We start from the raw sequence: 14,795 nt of genomic DNA on the forward strand, positions 1-14,795 counted from the left end.
AATTATTAGGTCATTTATGCTACTTCTTTCTGGTTTAGGTTTCTTTTTTGGTCTCTGGGTTTTATACCATTCAGTTATGAAATACCTACTATAAGTAATTGAGTTAAATATCAAATTGAGTTATGTAATTTCAATTATCTGAATATACTAATGCTCTCTAGAGCAAAGTTTTAGTATACCTTATGCTGATTTAGACCTGGTCTGAAACTGAGAATGGGTATGATTTGGTGATGTATACTCATATTTTTTTTAGGAGCAGATTACTTGGTGCAATATCAAATGATAATATTTGTGTTGCTCAAGCCCATTTACTTCCTCACAATTTCAGTTTATTTTTTAGGATGGTATTTTGGAGGAGCAGTTACGAATGTACCTTCACTGTTGTTTGACCCTTTGTGATTTCTGGGAGCCAAACATTACAATTGTCACCATTCTATGGGAATATTACAGTAAAAACCTGGTGAGTAAATAGAGAATGAATTTGTTCCAGGAATTTGAAGAATTTGTACATTATATTTGAAGAATGTTTTTATGGCTTAATTATAAATAATTATGGGTTTTTCTTAAAATTAATTTTTCAAAGTAGAGTAGTTCAAGAATAGTTTTATCTTTCATATTGTATATAGAGCATTGGCATAAGATAATGGAGCATTTGGGGTCCCTTTTCTTTTAAGAGTGAGAATAAGCAAAGTAGCCAAAATTGTAGCAGAAAGGTATTTCTAAATATCATTTGTAGATTTTTCTAATAATTATTGTTTGCCTATGACACATTGAACACATTGATTGAGTAAGACACAATTTCGACATTTGAGTAGCTTATAGGCTAGTGGACAGATGCACATATATTGTTGGAAAAGGCTTATAATACTGTGGGATGCTAGAGGAGGGAATATCTGACCCAGTTTTTGGACTTGTAGAAGACTTTATGAAGTCATAATTTTCTAAGTTGGCCTGAGGAATGAGTAGAATTTTCCAAGTACAGAAGAAAAAGAGCATCTGAGCAAAAGGAACAGTTTGGACAAATATATAGAGACATGAAAAAAACATGATTTATTCCTACTATGATAGTTCTGAATCTGAATGATGGCTCTGAGACGATTATGAAGAGATATGGGAGATAAGGAAAGTAGAGAAGTTAGTCTGGGACTCGATTATGAAAGGCTAAAGATAATGTGCAATTAACTTATTCAAGAGACGTTGGAAAGCAGGCATGTGACATATTAGGTATGTGTTTGAGAAAGTGTTTTCTGAAATTAGTATAAAGGAATTGAGTATAGATGAGTTAGTAGTCCAGTATAGTTGTATAGGCAAATAATGCAGTGAAACCTTAAAGTAGGGACAGCGGATTTTAAAAGGAGAGGATAAATTTGGGAGATGAACATTTTAAAGGTAGATTTAAAGGATTAAGTTACTTGTGTGTGAAGACAAGAGAAGATTTGGAATGTTTGGTTTTCTGGGTAAATACATAGTGAACCCCTCAATCAAGATAGAAAGTGAAAGTGGAAGATTACAATTACCAGTTTGAGATTGTTAAAAATGAGAAGAATACCTTTCTCTGAAGTGTAATGTCAGGCTGGTTGGAGAAATAGCCGATTCTAGTTCTGAGTCAGGATGTGTACAAAATAACTAGACTCATCTCAGAACTAGAATTGGCCATTTCTCCAACCAGCCTGACATTACAGAGTATGTTGCCATACCTGAAAGCAGGGTTGTATCAGAGTAAACTGGAGCCAACTTGAAGGAGCTCACATTGCCCGACACTGGGTAAATTTGAGCATGAGAAAGAATCATAACTACTGTGAATTAAAATATGCCAAATGTGTTTAAATCCTTGAGTTTATGGCATTTTTAGAAAAATTATTATTCTGAATAAAACTATTCTGAAAACTATAAATAAAGGAAAATATAAACTATATTTCAGAGTAAATTTCTGATGAGCTAATTTAGAAGGAATGATAGAATTAGCAAATTGCTATTTTGTTATGTCTGATGAAATAAGCCATCTGGACGAGGACTGTCGATGACTGCTAAAACTGTGGGGATCAGACAGCATGATCAATCTTAACATCACAAAAAGAATGACAGTCAGAATTTATGTGCCTCTTTACTTACTGAAATAGAAAGTAACCAGTAAGTACTACCAATAAAGGATTCTTACCAAAAAACTCAACCTAAACCCGATCAGTCCTCTAGATACAGCTACCAGTTTACAGAAAAGATAAGAGGATAAAAGAATACATGAAGTGACACTAGGGAGGTACAAGCAGCTAAATCCAGAATTTAGGAAATTCTGCACAATAAATTATCTGATAAATGGTATGACAAAAACATTGGGGAGCTGATAGAATAAAAGAGATTTAAGAGGCATATCAATCAAATGCAGTGTGTGATCTTGTTTGTATCCTAATTTGGACAACCTTACTGTCAATAAGACATTTGGGGATAATCCAGGAATGTGAACACCCCTTGATGTTCTGTGCTTTATGGAATTTTTTATTGGCAGGGAATATATGGTAATGACTGTGTAATCTTTCTGATTAACAAGAGTCAAACTTGCAGTGAGCTCATTGGGATTTATAGCTTTCCATTTTTCTTCAGAAACTTAATACTTGTTTTCTATCTCTTGCTTTTAGAATAGTTCTTTCAGTATTTCTTGGCTTCCTTTGAAAGGCCTTGCAAATATTATTAAGTCACCCTTGTCTATGCTGGAAATGGTGAAGACCTGCTGTTGTGATAAACAAGACCATGACCTGTATAAATCCAGTAGTAGCTACACTATTTTCCTTTGCATTTTGGCGAAAGTTGTTAAGAAAGCAATGAAGAACAATGGCTCTCATCTTTGGAAACAAGTCAAAGGAAGGTGTGTGCCATGTCTTTGTCGTGAATGTTCACTTATATCTTTAAAGAAGTGTTAGTGTTTTTATTTATTTTTTAAGTTAATTTGTGCTTTGAGGTCTTTATTGTTCACAGTTCAAATGTATTCATTAGTTTAGGACAGCAAAATATGGAGCATTTTGATCTTGCCAATTTGTTATAGTAAGGAACAAACCTAATATTTGTAACTTGGGAAAGATTTTGATTTCTTATTGATCTCATTAGCCCTGAAGATTGAAATCTCATATATTAAATGCAGAGATATAAGAAAACTATTGTTTTTCTTGCCAAAGTTAATTGTCGTGTTTTACGCATATATTTTATTAAAATTTGTAGAAATGAAAAGCGTCTTCAAATTGTACATTGGCAGGTGATAGATTAAGTCTATAAAACTTTGTGTTTTTTGATCCCACCAGTCCCACAAACCATCCTTTCTTGAATGAAAACTAACCAGAATATAGTAGAACTGGATAACTCTGATGTCGTTTGAGGAGTATGCCATTTTCATTTCTGGTGTGGTGAAGGGAACTTTTGGTCGCATTTGTCTATTGTTCTCCTTTTTTTGAAAGTTTTGTTTGTTAAATGGATGTGACTCTTAATGGTCTTCCCGTGTTCTGCTACTTTTGCCTATTGCCCCTCTGTGCAGTGCACTGCCCTCTACCACTTGCTTAGCTTATGTGGTGGGAGCTCTCACAGCATGATGATTATTTTATTTTATTTATCTTTAAAAATGTTTTTTAATTGAACTATAGTCAATTACAATGTGTCAGTCTCTGGTGTACAGCATAATGTCCCAGCCATAGATATACATACATATATTCATTTTCATATTCTTTTTCATTAAAGTTTATTACAAGATAGTAAATATAGTTTCCTATGCTATACAGAAGAAATTTGGTTTTTTATCTCTTTTTATATATAGTAGTTAATATTTGCAAATCTCGAACTCCCAAATTTATCCCTTCCCACCCACTTTCCCTCCGGTAACCAGAAAATTGTTTACTATGTCTGCAAGTCTGTTTCTGTTTTGTAGATGAGTTCACTAGTGTCTTCTTTTTTCTTTTTTTAGATTCCACATATGAGTGACATCATAAGGTACTTTTCTTTCTCTTTCTGGCTTACTTCACTTAGAATGACAATCTCCAGGGCCATCCATGTTGCTGCAAATGGCATTGTTTTATTTTTTACGGCCAAGTATTATTCCATTGTAGAAATATACCACAGTGTTTTTATCCAGTCCTCTATGGACACTTTGCTTGTTTCCATGTCTTGGCTATTGTAAATAGCGCTGCTATGAACATTGGGGTGCTTGTATCTTTTTGAATTAGCGTTCCCTCCAGGTATATGCCCAGGAGTAGGATTGCTGGATCATATGGTAAGTCTGTTTTTATTTTTTTGAGGAATCTCTATATTGTTTTCCATAATGGATGCACCAAACTACATTCCCACCACCAGTGTAGTAGGTTCCCTTTCTCCACACCCTCTCCGGCACTTACTGTTTGTGCACTTTGAATGATGGCCATTCTGACTGGTGTGATATATTGATTTGGGATGCTTCTTATTTTAGATAGAGACTTAGCAAGAATCACTAAATGAAATTCCTGTTTGATTCCCACAATGACTAATTCTTACAAGTTTATGGTGATACAGTTTGGGTATTTTATTTAGAATATAGTTTTTTTTAATGGTAGTATCGTTGTAAAACCTCCAGTAATTATGTGACCCAAACACTTTTTTTTTCTTTTGTTCTGTTTGCCAGTTTGTTTTTGAATCTTAAATCATTTTATGGAAAACATAAAATTCAGAACTTTATTGCTAAAATAAATTGGAATTCAATAACAAATCTGTATACCAAGCACTATGGTGGGCATGATGGGGATATAAAGATAATTAAACAGATCTTTATTTTGGAAGCTTCATTATTCACAAACAAACATTTAACCTCTCATTAGCATTAATCATTTCTATCTTGAATAAACCAATTATAGAAGTTATGAAATTTAACAATCCATAAGTAGGATTCAGAATGAATCGTTTTCAATTCTAACCCATTAATTGATAAAAGAAAAGTACATCAACTGTTAAATTGTATTAAGCAATATTGATAGTATAAAATTTTAAATGGCTAGTCTTGGACATTTGAACACTAACAATTTTTCTTTGTGAATGGGTAAAAATTTTTCTAGCACTTCAAATTGTCTTAAGTATAAGTATAGCAGGACCAAGTCTATGAGAGGTAGAGGGAGAAAGGTGTAAGGAAAATTGCTATAGAAAATTGCCCTGTTAAAATTCATGCAACTTAATAAAAACAACAACAAGAAACAACCCAATTGAAAAATGAGTAGAAGACCTAAACAAGCAATTCTCCCATGAAGACATACGAGTGGCTAATAGGCACATGAAAAAATGTTCAATATCGCTAATTGTCAGAGAAATGCAAATCAAAACTACAATGAGGTATCACCTCACACCAGTCAGAATGGCCATCATTAAAAAGTTCACAAACAATAAATGCTGGAGAGAGTGTGGAGAAAAGGGAACCCTCCTACACTGTTGGAGGGAATGTAGTTTGGTGCAGTCTTTATGAAAACAGTATAGAGATTCCTCAAAAAGCTAAAAATAGACTTACCATATGATCCTGCAATCCTACTCCTGGGCATATATCTGGAGGGAATTCTGATTTGAAAAGATACATGCACCCTAATGTTCATAACACAATTTATAATAGCCAAGACATGGAAACAACCTAAATGTCCATTGACAGAGGACTGAATAAAGAAGTTGTATGTTTATGCAATGGAATACTACTCAGCTATAAAAAAAAAAAAGAGTAAAATAATGCCATTTGCAGCAACATGGATGGCCCTGGAGATTGTCATTCTAAGTGAAGTAAGCCAGAAAGAGAAAGAAAGATACTATATGATATCACACATATGTGAAATCTTAAAAAAAAAAAAGAAACAAAAACACACAAATGAACCTATTTATAAAACAAACAGACTCACAGACATAGAAAACAAAATTATGGTTACCAATGGGTAAAGGGTATGGGTGGGAAGGTACAAAGTGGGAGTTGCAGATACAAACTACTATATATAAAATAGATAAACAGGTTTATGCTGTATAGCACAGGGAACTATATTCAATATCTTGTAGTAACCTATAATGAAAATGAATATGAAAAGAAATATATGTATGTATATATGACTGAAACCCAGAAATTGACACAACATTGTAATCTGACTACTTCAATAAAAATTTTTTTAAATTAAAAATTGCCCTGTTAAGATTTCTATACACCACATCAAATTGTACTTAAAAAATTGTATATTCTTTCTTATTTGTCAGTAAAAATTTTAAAAGAAAGGTAATGAAGGGGACTAAAATAAAAGGAAAAGCCATGTACTAAATGAAAAGAACATTTCTACTGTCCTTTGGGGGAAACCACTGAATTCTTTGGTTCACTTATAGATGCTTACTGCATCACTGAAAAATTTGAAGGTAGTGGGGGTGTTTTGTGAGATTTTTCCAAGCAGGAAAAGTGACATTGTAGCACCATACTGAAGAATTTGCTAAAAATTTAGAGTGATGAGACTGTCATGAGTATTGAGTGAAATGTTATTTTAAAAGATGGATTTTTGTGAATGAAACAGTTTTATTAATTCAATTTTTTTTATGTTTTACAGAATATATTCTAAATTCCATCAAAAAAGAATGGAAGAACTAACTGAAGTTGGTCTGCAGAACTTTTTCAAACTTTTTTTGCTGTTAGCAGCTGTGGCAGAGGTGGAAGATGTAGCAAGTCATGTTTTAGGCCTCCTAAATTTCCTCAAGCCTACCTTTATAACATCGCCTCTCATTTGGAAGGGTCAGATGGCCTTCCTCTTGATGTATACCCAGAAAAATCTGGACATTGGTGTTTTGGCTGAGAAATTTTCAGGTGCTTTCCGGGAGAAAGCAAAGGAGTTCTTAGTATCTAAGAATGATGAAATGGGACAAAGACATACTCTCTGGACGCTTCTTTCCATATATATTGATGGTGTTCAAGAAGTGTTCGAGACTACCCATTGCTTACATCCTTCCCATGAAAAACTGCTTAATGATGGGTTTAGTATGCTTCTGCGAGCTTGTCAAGAATCTGAACTTAGGACAGTATTGAGCTTTCTACAAGCTGTTCTGGCCAGAATCAGGTATGTTTTCTAATAATGTGCTAATTTATTCATTTGTTTTATATCATCACCTATGTTGATTCTATATTAAAGTTTTGCTTTTGACCTACTAATGCAATTCAGATGTAGAGAGAGGAGTTAGAGGAGTTTACTGCAATGTAACATAAATCAGTAGCTTTCAATCTGTCCTTTCAAAAAGTGCTTCTTCCAAAAAAAAACTTATGTCCAAACACATAAAACTAAACTAAACTAGGAGTAGCTCTGGTGCAGGACAATAGCTATGCCTCTTGGCTCCTTTCCTTTCTCCACCTCTCCTAAAAGAGTATTTTTATCCAGAGGTGTATTTCAGATATTCTAAGTAAGACTACGAATTGGCTTTCATTGAAACAGGCAATTTTGTGCCTATAAGGAGATTTTGGTCACATTGTACCATTAAAAAAAAAAAATAAGTTTCTTTAAATATTTTGCTGCAGAATTGTAGCCTCAAAGGCAAGAAATACTCCCAGCTAAAACAGTTTATTCTCAGATTAAGATAGGATTGTTCTATTTATAACACCAATCATCTATACAAAACTTACTGTTTTCAGAGCCATTAAATTATGCAGATACACTTGCACCCAAATAATAATGGATAAGAACAGTGGTTATGACATTTATTGCCCTTTTCACATAACAGTTTTACCTTTGAAGTACATGTTCTTAAAGAGTTAGATACTGCCACTTTGTGTAGTCACGTCACTGAAAAATGTGTAAAAGTTATTTATGGAAATATAATTTTATTTGAAATTGTGTCTGAAGTCAATGAAGAGACTGCTTCTCTCTATTTAACTGTACTTTACAAAAGTAGCATCTGTTTTTCAAAGGTACTAAACTTGGCAGAATTTCTGAGTTTTGGACATATAGTCATTTATCACTAATTTATTTAATTTCTTTCAGTTGGGCTATGTGTTCATACAGATTAATCCTCAGGTTCTCACTCCTCATTAGGTTTTATGTTGTTTTTATTCTTCTGCTCTTATCAGTTTAAATTCTAGAGGTTTAGCCAGATTCTTGACCAGATAATCATCTCTTGTCCCCTAGTGTAAGCTGTATCAAATTTTTAGATGGATGGATGGATGGCTAGATGGATAAATAATGAATAACCAACTTCATTAGAAGAAGCTTTTACTGATTCTGGATCTTCTCCACGAGGTGCATTTGTTTGTTCTTGGTCTAGTTGAGTTTATTAGCAGATGTTATGCTCTTCCAAGTGCCAAATTCTTTTTGTTTGTTCAGTTTTTAAGTGAGTGGTAAATAGTATTTTCCTGTGTTTCCTGGGCAAAATTACAAATTTCCACATTTCTGGTACCAGTTTTGGTTTGTTTATGTTTGTCTTAATCTACAAAACAGAAAGGAAGAGGAGGGAGCTGGTCTAAACCATCCTGGGGGTGGTACTAGAGCCTGGGCAAAGAGGTAGAAAATGAAGCAAGAGTAAGGGTATCATGAGAAGGTGCAGTCATGGACACCAAGTGACAGAATCCATGCACCTTTCTACCTTTTCCATTGAAGATGGATAAGTCTTAACAATTATATCGCTTCTTACATAGGTTTGTTTTTTTTTTTAAACAAAGTTTCATGTCCTACAAATACTGTTAATTTTTAGTTAGAAATTTGGGGAAATCTTTTTTTGTTGCGAATTTTTTCTTTAAATTGCAGATGGAGTATATTGGCATGGTAAAAACAGTAAAAGGAAAAAAAAAAACGAGGTATAAGATGACAAGTGAAAGTTCTTATCCCCACCTTCCTTCCTTTATTCTCTGATTCAGTGGTTCTCACCTAGGGGTGAGTTTGTCCTCCAGGGAACATTTGGCGATGTCTGGAGAAGTTTTGATTGTCATATGAATGAAAGGTGCTAGTGGCATCTAGTAGGTAGGGATCAGGGATACTGCTAAATATCCTACACGGTACAGGACAGTCCACACAACAAAGAATTTCTGGTCCAGCCTCAGTGAAGCTGAAGTTGAAAACATTGCTCTAGTTCTACTCCATTTAAAATGGTTTGTATAGAACCTTCCAGATTTTTTCCCATCCATAGGCTTAAAACACAAAACAGGTGATCTTTGTTCTGCAGCTTCATTTTTTCACTTAATATTTCCTAAACATCTTTTCATGTTACTAAACGGAGACCTATCTAATTCTTTTTGTAGGCTGAGTAGTGTTTCATTATATGAATATACCAAACTTTATTTAGCCAATCCACAAATAATATGAAGTTTATATTATTTACCATTTTGTTATGATAAATAGTTTTATTTAATATCTTTATACATGCATTCTCTGTGAACTTTTGGAGGTTTATATGTAGATTAATTCCTAAGGGTAAATTGGTATATGTGCATTTCAAATGTGGATTATGGATATTACCAGTTCCTTTTAATCGGTCCTATTAATTTAAAAAAAATTTGCACTGGTTTCACTCTCCCTAATAGTGTATAAGAAGGCCTCCTTTCTCATTTTTAGATTAGTGTGTAGAGTATGTTTAGAAAAGATGCATTCCAGAAAAAATTAAACACAGAAGTTTGTTAAAAATGTTAATAGAAACTCGGTAGTAGGGGAATGAAATTTATCTTAAAGGTTGGAAAGACTTTAAAAATGAAAATACAAAGAAAGTAACAAAACAGGAAAGTATTTTTTCTTCATTTACTGACTTCTTTTTGTCTCCAAGCTCCTAATTGAAACTTTTTAGTCATTGTTCAAAAGTAGTAACTAAAAACACAAAAATAATTCTTGTATTCAAAAAAATGTACCCTTTACAAACACTGTCTCATTTATTTCTTTACCAATCTTGTCATCCCAGTTTATAGATGAAGAAATGGTAACATGGAGACTTTTTGTACCTTATCTAAAATAACACAGTTAAGTTTCAGAATCATCACTCCCCAGACTCTCACCCACTATACCATAGCTGCCTTCTTATATTTTCTTTGTAACAGTTGGAAAGTAACTAAACAGAAACTAACTATATCACTATAGTTTTTTATAAATTAGGAAGTAATTAAATGAATGAAATCTGCAAACTGTTTGCAAACCTGAAAGTATTACCACTACTCATATATACTTCTCAGTGCTTTTACCATTTATTTTTGCTGCTCAGAAAAGGGTAGTTGCTTATTGGGGACTTTTGATTATTTTGTTTTTATAATCTTGCAAGTTACGTATTTTTTGTAATGAGTTATTAGTTGGAAAAAAATCAAAAAGAGGTGTGGAGACAAGTAAATCACATTTCATTTACAATAATTTATGTTTGATCTATTCTTAGCACCCTTTCACCCATCTAAATTTCACTTCTTGTAAAATAAAAATCAAATTTTTGCTCCTTAAATTCAACTTAATAGAAGTTCTTTAGCATTAAAGCCAAAGCTGTTTCAGGAGTGTTGGAAAGATATTGCTTATAAGTACCTTGTACACGGTAATGCATCTATTTTAATCCTTATCCTTGGGGGTCACTATTCAAAAGTACAGAGGTACAAATCAAGAAGGCATAATGGAGACTGTCAGTTATAAAAGGTGAGAGTAACTTTACATTAATATTAGGAATTTCTTTTAAACTAGATCTGGTTTGAGTTTGTAATTTGCTGTCATCTGGAGCAGGGGGCAAGGAGTGTGTTGTTGCTCTTCAGGACTAATGAAGAAAAGGACACAAATGGTTATGTTGGTAACATTTAATTCCTTGCACAAATGTTTATATTTCATTTTGTTTTCTACTGTTTGTGTATACAATGATTAAAAACAGTTGCTGTAAGTGAATGTGAGATCATGTATAACTTCTGTTGCCAAAATTATAAATATGTTTTAACAGAAGTATGAGGTCAGTGTGTGGATAAGAATGGTGTAGTAATGTGCAGGTCATTATTAATGCTGTCGTGGTTTAGGCACTGCCATCTTTTATATTTCTGAAGCTTGCACACAGTCCTTCAATGAGGCTGATTGCAGTATATAATAAGAGGGGCTGTAACTTGCATAGTTTTATTTTATTTCTTCAATCTTCAGTACTTCCAAGACAGATATATCAAGATAAACTTGCTTTTACTTTGGAATCTTCGGTGAGGAGAGGATCCCAGAGATCATTCAGGATTGTTTAACTTAAAAAGAGAGAAGGAAGGGAGGCGAGGAGGGGAAACACAAGAAAAGTCCTGTAGGTATTTGATCGTAGAGATGTGTTCCTAATTTCTTAGCCCAAAGTCTGGAACTTCATTGAAGATCTTTTCCTAGGAGTCTTTTAGGTATACTGTAATATTTCTACTATTAGTATTATTAGAAAATTAAAAAATATTTTGGAATAGTTGTTAAAAATTAAAGCATAGACTTTTTTTCTTTTAAGTGAAGAACAGAGCTAAATTCTTTGAATTTTGGTTTAGATAGGGAAGATGGGTTACATAGATTGATGATATTTATTCCTGGCTGCATCCCTGACAAGTGAAAGAATGAAATACTTTACTTTAGCAACCTCTTCTGTTTTCTAATTCAGGTGGGAATAAGGTACCCGTCCTTGCATAAATGTGTGTGTGTGTGTGTGTTGAGCTGGGTAATAGTTTTATAACTGTATGACAGAGAAATTACAGATAGGAAGGAACTAAGATCACTGATTAAAGAGAGAAGCGGCTCCCTGTAGGCTGTTAAGAAATAATAACTTCATATGCCACTTTCTGCTAACTGGAGCTGATGGCTCACCAGAGCATTCTTTATTGCTGATTAAGTAGCATTATGAAAATACTGACTTGGTTATGTTAACTAAATGCCTCCGTGTTTAAAACTTCGAATGTCAAATAGTTTTAGCAGTCATCTTTAACATTTCACATTACCTTTCTGGAATCACATTTCTAGCTCTCACTTGGCTGTTATTTGAGGCTAATATAAAAATGGCAGTCTTTCATTTGTGGAGTTAGGTGTAGCCAAAAGCTTTTCTTTAATTATATCCATTCATGCTGCTATAGTTAAGGGTCTGTCAGCATTTCCATTATAAACCTCCATTTCCAGGGTTTATAACACAGCTATGAAAATTAGCTCTGGGCAAATTCTTGACATACAAGGCCTCGTGAGATTCTCCCTCCTCCTAACCCCTCTTTTTCATTTTTACTGAAGTAGGGGTGAGTGATTTCAAAATGCCTTTTGGCATCTGCAAATATCATCTGGAATTTAAAAAGGAACAATAAATTTTCAGGCTTTGTACCTGTTTGTTTTAACACTTAAGGGAGGTTGTGGACTTATGAATTTAAGCCAAATGGGTATTGATCAACTGACATCCTATTTTGTATTAAACAAGAGCCTAGTTTCAAGGAGGTCTAAAGGCAGCTGAAAACTTGTCTAAGATGTTAAATCTGGAGACTAAGAAATAGTTCAAAAGAGATGATTGCCTGTTTTTGATATAATATGTGCTCAAGTACAGCTCCCTAAAGGGTTAAGATTCTTTTTCCTGGCTTCAAAATACAAATACTTCAAATATTCAAAATACTTCAATACTTCAAAATTTTGAAAATACATGTTTTTAAATTCCTTTTCCCATGAACTTGGAAGTTCATCTGTTTGTTATGTATCTTTTTTGACACTTGGGATGGGTGGATGTGTGCATGCATACATGTGCACAGAAGAACTGCATTTATTATTCCCCTCAAATATTTTCTATGTTCAGTAGTTCTAGTTATTTTAACCTTCATTGGTATGATATCATTAATTCTAAACAAAAACAATTTTTTTAATCTTTCCTTTGGTGAGAGACCTGGGGGTTTTCTAGGTAGGAAAAGGAGGTGATATAAAAGGAAGTATTTCTGTGAGACTCTGCTGAATGCCAGATAATTGATATGATTTTTCAGGAAAAATAGAAAAATTACTCTCTGTGGCATGCAAACCTTTTCCTCCTTTTGTTATTGGGTGTTCTATTAGTATGAATGGGTTACACCTTTTTTTTTTTTTTTTTTAATGGAGATATTGGGGATTAAACCCAGTACCTCCTGCATGCTAAGCATGCACTCTACCACTGAGCCATGCCCACTCTCCTGGAATACAGCTTTTAATTACTGAAGAATAGTTCACTACAAAACAACTTTGAAACTAGTATGATTTTTCAAATAATCAAATTATGAGCTATTTATTTGCAAAGTTTGATTACTATATACCAGATTGCCAAAAATAACTGCTGATCTGCTGTTACATCATGTATATGAGCATATGTATACATACACATGTGTATCATATATATGAGCATATGTATGTATATACATATATGTACTACACACGTTTGTGTATATGTACACACTTGTGAGTACACATATGTACAGACATATGTACACATGTGTTTGTGTATAGTCATGTGGGAACGTATACATACGTGGGTGTATTGTGTATACATATGTAAATCATTTAAACTATATATAGATATATATTTGATGTAGATTTTGATTTGATTTGCTGCATATTTGGGTGCAGTGTTCTAACAGTTTGGAAGAGAGAGCACATGTGTATGCTCCCTGGGAAAATATATTTCCAGCTTTTATTTGAAAAATCAGATAGGTGTGTTGCCCACTAAGAGTGATCCATGTACCAGTTTTGATTCCTTCAGAGAAAGTGAGCATTTCTAAGGGAATGTACTACAAATCTTATTTGGGAATATACAAAATGTAAAGATTTCTTTTCATTAAATATTTCATGTATCTTTCAACTGAGATTTTTACATATATACTATGAATTAGCTTTTTTGTTTATTTATTCTTTACCAGTCTTGAATTTTGCAAAGCATGTTTACTATAGCCCTTTTTTAATATTACATGTATTATAAATTCATGCAGTGATATAAACTACTTACCCTAATAACTTGGAAATGTTTGTGAACTCTTTTTTTTGTATTTTGCTGAAACATAAGTTATCTTTTAATTTTTCATGTATAGGAGTTAATATTTTGGGCCATTTATTTAGTCTCCTACTAGATCTATTACATAGGTATAAATTCTCCTTGCATAAGTACAAAGTGATTCTTTTAAAATATTGTAAGGGAAAAAGTTGTGTACCCGAATCTCAGCTTCATTGGGATTTGGGGGACGGGAAAGGTGTTTCAGACTTCAGTAATAAGTAGATCAGAGCTAGAGATGGAATCAGAGAGCATCGTGTAGGAGCATCATATATGGGAAGAGTCACAATTTCAGGCAGTAGGCATTTCCACAACAGCAAGTTGTGCTTTTCACCTCTGCTTCTTAAGGGACCCCAGCAGTATTGAGAGTTCCTACTGCTGCAGCATTGTGTGAAAAACAAGGGCTGTAGTCAATACATCTAAGATCAAACTATCCCTTCTCCATTTACCAACAGTGCAATCTTGGGAAATTACTTAACCTTTCCTAACTTTCAGTTGCATATTTGTAAAATAATCCCTACAGATTTCTGTGAATATCTGCTTAGGTCTCTGCTGTCCATACACACTAGCTATGTGTAACAATTTAAGTTAATGAATAGAAAAGGACAAATTTAATTCCTCTGTCATACTAGTTTCATATCAAGTGTTCAGTAACTATAGTGGCGACTGTAGTGGACAGCAGCAGATCTCCTGGATGGCACTGACTTGGGTGCTGCACCTATCCAGACTATGGGCCGTGGTAATCTCTCAATATCTGCTTGTTTTCATTTACTTTTTCTTCATTTTTATGTGAACAATGGTATCCTTTATTCCAAGGTTCTCTTGAAATACATGTTTGTCCATGTGTCCCCCACTCTTGAATAATCTCACTT

At 33.6% G+C, this 14,795-nt stretch overlaps 1 protein-coding gene across 2 annotated transcripts in view; it reads left to right on the plus strand.

Annotated features, from left to right (window-relative positions):
- Nucleotides 1-14,795, plus strand: part of MMS22L (MMS22 like, DNA repair protein) — a 107,489-nt gene that overhangs the window by 35,240 nt on the left and 57,454 nt on the right. For both annotated transcript variants that reach the window (XM_010948404.3, XM_074368601.1), the window contains 3 exons: nucleotides 341-460; nucleotides 2,634-2,860; nucleotides 6,561-7,064. In XM_010948404.3, the coding sequence (XP_010946706.1) occupies nucleotides 341-460; nucleotides 2,634-2,860; nucleotides 6,561-7,064 (851 nt within the window). The remainder of the gene's footprint in view (nucleotides 1-340; nucleotides 461-2,633; nucleotides 2,861-6,560; nucleotides 7,065-14,795) is intronic.

This window comes from Camelus bactrianus, chromosome 8, assembly GCF_048773025.1.
Source record: "Camelus bactrianus isolate YW-2024 breed Bactrian camel chromosome 8, ASM4877302v1, whole genome shotgun sequence".
Taxonomy (NCBI): domain Eukaryota; kingdom Metazoa; phylum Chordata; class Mammalia; order Artiodactyla; family Camelidae; genus Camelus; species Camelus bactrianus.